Source organism: Ptychodera flava, chromosome 22 (assembly GCF_041260155.1).
Source record: "Ptychodera flava strain L36383 chromosome 22, AS_Pfla_20210202, whole genome shotgun sequence".
Lineage (NCBI taxonomy): Eukaryota > Metazoa > Hemichordata > Enteropneusta > Ptychoderidae > Ptychodera > Ptychodera flava.
The window spans coordinates 10,268,451-10,278,320 of record NC_091949.1 but is presented as its reverse complement, the minus strand read 5'-3'; the positions used below and the strand labels follow the sequence as shown (position 1 = coordinate 10,278,320).

General features: G+C 36.3%; 2 protein-coding genes across 4 annotated transcripts in view; both read right to left on the bottom strand.

Annotated features, from left to right (window-relative positions):
- The window catches only part of LOC139122646 (zinc finger protein 791-like), a 25,591-nt gene extending 16,923 nt beyond the window's left edge, over positions 1-8,668 (bottom strand). Inside the window, exon 1 of the mRNA XM_070688228.1 lies at positions 8,319-8,668. Coding sequence (XP_070544329.1) covers positions 8,319-8,475 — 157 coding nt within the window. The 5' untranslated portion in view covers positions 8,476-8,668. The remainder of the gene's footprint in view (positions 1-8,318) is intronic.
- The window catches only part of LOC139122652 (annexin-B12-like), a 365,245-nt gene that overhangs the window by 317,473 nt on the left and 37,902 nt on the right, over positions 1-9,870 (bottom strand). The gene's annotated exons all lie outside the window — the stretch shown is intronic.

The window sequence follows — 9,870 nt, the reverse complement described above, 5'->3', positions numbered from 1 at the left end:
ATAAATATCCCTAATTAGGAAAGTTCATTAAATATGCAAATTGGGAATTGGCTGAAGTAAAAAAAGTTTAATGACTTTCAATAATGTTGTTTTATGGTATCTTCAATATATATGTAGCAAGATTCATCAACTTCGGACAAGTAAATTCAGATATATCCCTAATTGGTGAAGTTCATTAAATATGTAAATAAGGAATTGGCTGAAGTGAAACTGCTTAATGATTTTTAATAATGTTACATCATAGTATCTTCAATGTACATAGCAACTTTCATCAACTTTGGTCAAGTCCATTCAGATTTATATATCTAATTAGAAAAGTTTATTAAATATGCAAATAAGTATTCGGCTGAAGAAAAAATGCTTAATGTTTATCAACAATGTTATATCATAGTATCTTTAATGTATAGAGCAAGTTTCATCAATTTTGGTCTCGTCAATTCAAATAAATATCCCTAATTTCAAAAGTTCATTAAATATGCAAATTTAGAGTTTGATGAACTAAATATGCTGTTAAATCATAGTATCTTCAATATACATACCAAGTTTTGTCAATTTTGATAAAGTCAAATCAGATATATATCCCTAATTAGGAAAGTCATTGAATATGCAAATTACCCATTATCTTTAATGTCACCCCTTAATATCTTTCACAGCTGATATATATCTTGGTGTGATCAACATTTGTAGCAAATCTCATAAAATTGTGTGCAGTTGTCAATATATATCCGTTTTTTTTCTAAAATCATTAATTATGCAAATGAGCAAAAAGTAAGCAAGCAACACCCACAAAAAACAAATCAGTTCTTGCCATTTCCAAACTGAATCTATGTACCAGATTTGAAACTGATCTGTGAGCCGTTTTTGAGATATCGAGCACACAGACAGACAGACACACAGACATCGCTGCGACATATGCTCATGTGTGTGAACACGCGAGCAAAAAACTGATGAAACTTGAAAGTTTTTTTATAGAGTATTCACAGTTGATATTGAGTATTGGTTTTCACAGATTATAACTCAATAATTTCAACAAATGCAACCCTATGAGGAAAACTTAGTCAGCATGTCTCACAAAAATGGAAAGTTATTTGCAAAAACAAGAGGTATTAACCTGTTCATACCAGGCACCAAATGTAAAAAAATTAATTTACACAATCAAGCTATTTTAGAGATAGAAAAGATGGAAAATGTATATATAGAGAGGAATTATATATATATGTATTTATATATAATCCCATGGTATTTTTCTCTGTTTGACGTCATCGTATACGAGTGTTTTTCGCGGAGCCGTACAACTTCGAGCCGAAGGCGAGAAGTTATGCGGCTCCGCGAAAAACACGAGTGTACGATGACGTCAAACAGAGAAAAATACCATGGGATTATATATTTATCACATGAACAGTCTTCTTATTTTTCTTTTGACGCAGAGGAATCAAAATTATTGTAACAAATTGCATGAATTTCGTAGCGATTTGTCTTTTATTTACGCAGATCACTTTCATTTAACGGGTAAAGCGGCCCGTCACCCAGCAGATACTTTCATTCATAAATCCCATTAAGTTCAAATTTTGATACATGGACCGGTATTTCTACCAATCAGACACACGGATTCGGTCACGTGAACGTGTCAATCATTGTCTCACGCTGTCGATGCCAGGCAAATTGTCTATCGGCGGACATGGCTTTCACCGCGCTAGCGACGGATAGCCATAGTATTTACAATATTTACGAATAGATTTATGAAGTAAAATGCAACGACACAATCGAAACAGTATTTCTCATTCTTAGAGATGCTGTTGCTTTTGAAAAATCACACAAGTTTTCGACTTTGGCGAGCGCGAAAGATTCAATTCGATGACACTAGAACACATCGCATGTTTGTTTGTGTGTGGCCACAACGCTGCCGTCACCGGTCTCCGCCGGTGTCAAATGGGATCCCGATCTCGGTCGTCAATGTTTTCGTCTGACGGACTTTGATGTTTGTAGTGACACATATCTCGCCCGTAGATACATCCTAATTTTTTGCTAACGTGTTTACACACGTGAGCATATGTCGCAGCGATGTCTGTCTGTCTGTCTGTCTGTGTGTCTGTCTGTCTGTTGGTCCGATATCTCAAAAACGGCCGATCAGATCACAATCAACTCTGGTACATAGATTGAGTTTGCAAATGGCAAGAACTGATTAGTTTTTTGTGGGTCTGGCTTGCATACTTTTTGCTCATTTGCATAATTAATGATTTTAGAAAAAACGGATATACATTAAAAACGACTGCACACAATTTGTTGAGAGTTGCTACAAATGTTGATCACACTAAGATATATCAGCAGTGGGAAGTATTAAGGGGTGACATGAAAGATAGTTGCTAATTTGCATATTTAATGAACTTTCCTAATCAGGAATATATATCTGATTTGACTGGATCAAAATTGACCAAACTTGGTATGTATATTGAAGATACTATGATTTAACATTATTGAAAGTCGTTAAGCATATTTACTTCACCCAATTCCCAATTTACATATTTAATGAACTTTGCTAATTAGGGATATATATTTGAATTGACAGGACCATTGTTGATGAAACTTTCTACATGTATTGAAGCTACTATGATACAACATTCTTGAAAGTCATTAAGCATTTTTACTTCAGCCAATTTCGAATTTGCATATTTAATGAACTTTCCTAATTAGGGATATATATCTGAATTAACTTGATTTTAGTTATTGAAACTTGCTATATACATCAAAGATACTGTGATATAACATTATTGAAAGTCAAAAGACATTTTTACTTCAGCCAATTCCTAATTTGCATATTAAAGGAATTTTCATAATTAGGGATATATATCTGAATTGACCAGATCAAAATTGATGAAACTTGCTACGTACATTAAACTTTAAGACACAATAATACAATATTATTGAAAGTCATTAAGCATTTTCTCTTCAGCTAATTCCTAATTTGCATATTTAATGAACTTTCCTAATTAGGGATATATATCTAAATTGACCTGACAAAAGTTTACAAAACTTGCTACATATATTGAAGATACTATGATACAACAATATTAAAAATCGTTAAGCATTTTTACTTCAGCCAATTCCTAATTTACATATTTAATGAACTTTGCTAATTAGGAATATATATCTAAATTGATTAGACCAAAGTTGATGAAACTTGCTACATGTATTGAAGCTACTATGATACAACATTTTTGAAAGTCATTAAACATTTTTACTTCAGCCAATTCCGAATTTGCATATTTAATAAATTTTCCAAATTAGGGATATATATATGAATTAACTTGATTGTAGTTGTTGAAACTTGCTATATACATCAAAGATACTGTGATATAATATTATTGAAAATCAAAAAACATTTTTACTTCAGCCAATTCCTAATTTGCATATTAAATGAATTTTCATAATTAGGGATATTTATCTGAATTGACTTGATCAAAATTGATGAAACTTGCTATGTACATTAAAGACACTATAATACAATATTATTGAAAGTAATTAAGCATTTTCTCTACAGCCAATTCCTAATTTGCATATTAAATGAACTTTGCTTATTAGGGATATATACTGGATTTACTTGATCAAAGTTGGCAAAACATGCTATGTACATTGATAATCATACCCGGTTTAAACAATATCAAAAGTCATTTCACATTTTCATGTCAGCTAATTTATAATTTGCATGTCTAATGAGCTTTCACAGCTTGGCATATATGGCTTGAAGGACTTGGCCAACGGTAATTACACTTGCTTTATAAAGTGGTGATACAATGACAGCAGTAAAAGAACTTTGATATTTTTATTTCAGCTAATTACATATTTGTATACTTCATGACCTAATCGGCGTTGATTATTGTTCATTACGTTGATCATAATATTTTCAATGAAGTTGCAAACATGTGGCAAAGGTTAAAATTTACACATAACTTCAATATGTAATGAAACACGTGAGCATTTTCAGTTCATATCTGGTATTACTTGACGGAAACTCCGTTCTGATGTGTGTCACAGTGTTGTCTGAGTCAACTCTCGAAATACATCGGGTTCCACGGCGCTGCACTGAAGAGTTATCTTCGCTACAGCCTTACGCTGAGGGTTTGATTCCGAGCTACATTACGGAATTTTTTGTGTGATGAAGGACATTTATCGTTGTTAGTCGAATGACTTTATGCTTTTGCCTCCTATGTCGCTTTCTCGAAGATTATACTGTACTCATTTATTCAGTTGAACGTACGTTGAGGTGTAGATTTCAGGTTTATCGCCAACCGGGATCGCCAGGTACAGGTACGACTTCCACATGCCTTTACGACTCGACTGGAGCCTAGCCACGCGACGTTACTGAGCCATTAAAAACGATCAAAGGTATCCCCATTCGATTCTCAGTAATAGCTACAGTTTTTGCGGCTCGAAAGTTCGTTGGACATGCCGTCTATGTTTCCATGTGCGGATTTGTCGGGTCACCCTTTTTGTAAAATTGTCATGAGCACACGGCATCGATCGCGACAAATCGGTCTGTGTTCGTCGCGTCTCGACGTGCAGGTAGAAAGGTACCATGCAGGAAAAAAGTTCCGGTTGATGACGTACAACAGGGGTAATATGATGACGTACAACAGGGGTAATATGGATTTCTTATCTGTGCTGGTGTACGTCACACAGGTGGAGATACGGGCCAGTTCATGTGATATATATATATATATATATATATATTATATATATAATATATATATATATATATATATATATATATATATATATATATATATATATATATATATATATATATATATAATATTATAGCGTATTCATTCATACATGTAGAATACATACATACATACATACATACATACATACATACACACACACACACACATACATACATACATACATACATACATACATACATACATCGGACTTTGATACCGCTCGAAGATTTTACATCAAGCCTCGTTTTCAAGGCAGCTGCTGACGTTTACAGTATCTGACAGCGCTGCAAAATCTTATATACACAGCCTCGTTCTGAGGAAGTATCGCTGTATCAGAATGAGGTTCTATATATGTGAGAAATTTACTCAGCTCAGCACAGCTGCAAAAAGTTTATATATATCAGCCTCGATCTGATGATACAACTACACACAGCAAAATTTTACATACAGTCTCGATCTGAGGGCACAGCTATAGCTGGGAAGTTTTATACACAGACTCGGTGGGTAAATTTTACATACAGACTCGTTCTGAAGAGAGCTATAGCTGAGAAGTTTTATACACAGATTCGGTGGGAAAATTTTACATACAAACTCGTTCTGAAGACACAGCACGCTGGGAAGTTTTATACACAGACTCGGTGGAAAAATTTTACATATACAAACTCGTTCTGAAGACACACCACGCTGGGAAGTCTTATACACAGACTCGGTTGGAAAATTTTACATACAGCCAGCTGGGAAGTTTTATACACAGACTCGGTGGGAAAATTTTACATACAGCTAGCTGGGAAGTTTTATACACAGACTCGGTTGGAAAATTTTACATACAGACTCGTCTTGGATTGAGTGTAATACCTGGCGATGCTTGTGCTCAGAAAGCGTGATTGAACTCTGCCCGGTATCGTACGCGGCTAGACCCTGGCAAGACGAAAGCCAATACACGCATAGTGCTAGCTCTGCATGGCAGGGCTGTGTGTTACCGGCGTTATACGGCCTCCCACCACAAGAGCCACTATGGGAGGCCGTATAATGTCGGTAACACACAGCTCTGCCATGAAGAGCTAGCATAGTGCTAGCGCTTATGCTATTCAAGTGCATTTGAACTTTCCGGTTTATTTTGTGCTAGCGACAACAATGACTCTTCTCAGCTATAAATCTTCGAGCGGTATCAAAGTTCGATGTATGTATGTCAGCGTGTTCATTTTTAGCCGGATGCCGGCCAAATTGACCGGCTACTTTCGTATTTTGGCCGGCTACTTTTCAGCACTGTTTCGCTCTCTGGCCCGGAAATCCTGGTTTTGATAACAATATTGTGATTTTTTTGGTGGTCTTGCAAGCCGGAGATAATATTTCAGAAGTGCCGATGTGGCTATATCATGTAGTCTAGCAATTTACGCGGTGAACTTGTTATCACTGTAGTTCCGTGATCAGCGAACGTTATAGCATACTGGGAATTAATCGCTCTCGAGGTCAACCTTGCTTGCCCGATCACAAGCAGAATTATTCCGACGTTCACGTCGGGTATAACCGATACAATTACGTTATGCCCGCGAATAGCCGACCATTTCCGAGTGAAGCCGACTTTTGTTTCGCTCAAACCCGGAAGAGAAAGTCGACGCTTGAGAGCTTTTTTTTTCTGCGTAAGAGTATAGAGTAAGAGTAGGGCCTTGTCTGATGGGTTTGGTAGGTTTTTGATCGAATCTAAAGCGACCAAAAGTTACTGAGTCTTATTTTTCATACTTTGAAACGCCATGTCAATCCATCCGTGGTCAATCACGATGCCAATATTCAAGTCGATCGACATCGCGTTTTGTGGAGGGGCCGTGGTGCATCGCTGAAGAGAAAGTCGACGCTTGAAAACTTTGATTTTCTGCGTAAGAGTAGGACTTTGTCTGTTGGTTTTGGGAGGTGTAGATGAAATCTAAATAAACAAAAAATTACTTGGTCTCACTTTTCGTACTTTTGAAACGCTACGTTGATCACAGTGTCAAATTTCAGGTCGACCAATATCGCGTTGTGTGTACTGTCTTACAATTGACTGCCGGTGCTTTGTACACACACGGTGCAGTACAGGCTGGCGTTCGGTGTCGTTAGTTTGAGGTTTTATCAAACATGAACACTGAAATTTATCTTTCTTTTTCAATTATATTCAACATCACCAAAAATCCATAATCAGCTCGCAGATTCGTTTTATTGTGAAATTAGTACAGTGAATTAAAATCACTGAAAATTGTGTTCCTATAATTCATTGAATTGAATAAACTGTTTGATTTTACTGTATCTTCAATCAAGTTTATTTAAATCAGTAAAAAACTTTGTATAGCCAGGCTGGTCAGGATTCTAGCGGATCATTTTCTGGGTTTTGAAAACCCCTATTTTATGATGCATTTCAAAATGTTTGTTCAAGTCATGAGCTAATATGATTCTACACAACAGTCTGGTGAAATTTTGCTATTATCCTTGTCAACTGGATACAGTTGACAGGCCCGAGTGATATCAAATTAATTTTTCTGACGTTTTATAAAAACTGTATCCCTTGAAAACATGTTGTAATTGACAATGATAATGATTATTCTGTATGCTGAAATGGTCTTTAATTATACTGTACAAGAATGCACAAAATTACTCCAAAATGTCTTCAAAATTTAAAAATTTCTTGCCCACAGGGACCCCGTCCCTGAAACCCTCCCCTGTGTGTATGTTGGAATAGCCTTTTATACACTGTATAAGAATGCATGAAATTGCTCAGAAATGTCTTCAATTTAAAAAATAATACTTGAACACCCCCTCCCCCGGGGAACCTGGTTGCACACAGAAGCTAACCGCCTACTTTTCTTAATTTTCCGCCTACTTCAAAATTTTTTGAGAACCCTGGTATGTATGTATGTATGTATGTATGTGTGTGTGTATGAGTGTATGTATGTATGTATTCTACATGTATGAATGAATACGCTATATGCGTGCGCATATTTTTTACTATGTATATTAATGCATACGCAAACGTGTGGGGCAATGTATCTGTATGTGTATGTATGCACACGCACACATATATATGTATATATATGTGTATATATATGTGTATATATATATATATATATATATATATATATATATATATATATATATATATATATATATATATATATATAATTCCTCTCTATATATACATTTTCCATCTTTTCTATCTCTAAAAAAAGCTTTATTGTGTAAATTAATTTTTTTACATTTGGCGCCTGGTATGTTCACCCCCAATTCCCTGTAAACAGGTCCAATGATTTGTCAGGACGAGTTACTAAGTACTCATGAAAAATTTCAAAATGATTTCGGGCGAGTTGGTATCAGGCGAGTTGGTATCGTGCGAGTTGGTATCAGACGAGTTAGTATCGGGCGAGTTGGAAAAGGTGCGAGTTGACCGGTACCCAGATTTATTAAACCACAGGTGCTCAAATCAACCAGTGATCGCGAAGCCCCCTGTAAACGTACATGTACGTTTACAGGGGGCTTCGCGATCACTGTGCACCTGTGGATTTAGCATACATGATACGATACTGCAAATACGTCAGCTTTGAGATTACCACTCATAAGCAAGCATACCTTCAAAACTGAACAGAACACCGCAACTAGTATAAGTGCAAAGACCATTGGTGCCCGGATTGGTATCACGCTCTGTAGGCCTATTCTCGCCAGTCTTCCCATACGACAGAGGGCTGTTCTTGTCGATGTCCTTCATTCCCGCCATTGGTAGTTCCATGTTCCCGCCAACTAGATTTTTGCGGACTATTCTTCAATTGAATGTAACTTAGTGACAGATATGTTCCGAAAATCCGACTGTGGTGTGCATGCAGACCAGAAAGAGACCATGTAACTATGATCGATCAGGTTTAAAGTTTAGTGACAGAAGTGAAGACCTCGCAATCATTGGTCGTAGGTCGTCGATATTTTTAAATATCAGACTGGGATTCAGATTCAGATCCTCCTGCATTTCATGCGCTGTGAGAGCCCCGTAGAGCAGTCTGGGTAAGCGAGACTAAGCCGCTTGTACAATTGTGGTTAGGTACGGGCTAAATTTGATGGAACTCTCTGATTATAACATAAGGAAAAGTCTTTCTAATGACCTCGCCATCATTCGTCGTCTAAACATGGGATTCACATTCGGATCCACCATCATTATCATTCGTTGTCTAAACATTAGACTGGGATTCACATTCGGATCCGATTTCATTACATGCGCTCGTAAAGAGCCCCTCAGAGCAGTCGTAAGGGGAGAACCATTTGATTTCTGGGGGGGGGATATGGAGGATTTTGAGAAAAAAAAATTTGTCACCAGGTGAGAGAGAAGAAAAAAAAAATTGATCCTGTCATGGCCTGAGAAAAAAAAAATTGTCATAACAGACAGAAGAGAAAAAAAAATTGTCACAATGCACCAGAAATAAGCAAAATTTGGAAACCTTATTCTCATGTATTCTTTGCCGGCGCGCCGCCATAGGCGGCGCAAATGTTTTACCACAAGCAATTCTTATGTTTCTTTTCCCAGCACTTATGATAAAAGCATGCACTACATAGGTCTACTTTACACCTCAGTACACTCAATGTTTTCCTTCCCTTTCTGACCAAGAAATCATATTTCAGGATTTCTGTTGCAATATCTCAATGGCATAGGCACTATCTAAAGGGGACTATTTGACTTCTGTAAATTGTGAAAATTTAAAACACAAGACAGGAGTCAATAAACTAGTGTTAAACTAATATATTATTTTCTCAATATAAATTTGTTAGAAAGATGTAGCTTGACAATGAAAAATTGAGGAACAACAAATATAATGAAATACAATGTGTGAGCCTTGTTTTTCTGACCACAAACACCGGATCGCAAACATACCATATTCAGGCTTTTCATTAGAAGCTGGCAGCTGGAGAAAGAAGGTCACAGATTTTCCGTTCCTGTATATTCATTTGTCTTCAGTCTCTGGCAAACAGAACTGTTTTCACACATTGTATTGTCATTGTTTGGTTGTTGAATATTGTGACTCAAAAAACTGATCATGCAAAAAATGTAAAAAATATCAGTGTTCAATGTCATTTTCAAACAGTTTTACCGAGTGCAAAATAAACTGAAACTCCTCTCAGATTGCACCATTAAACACAT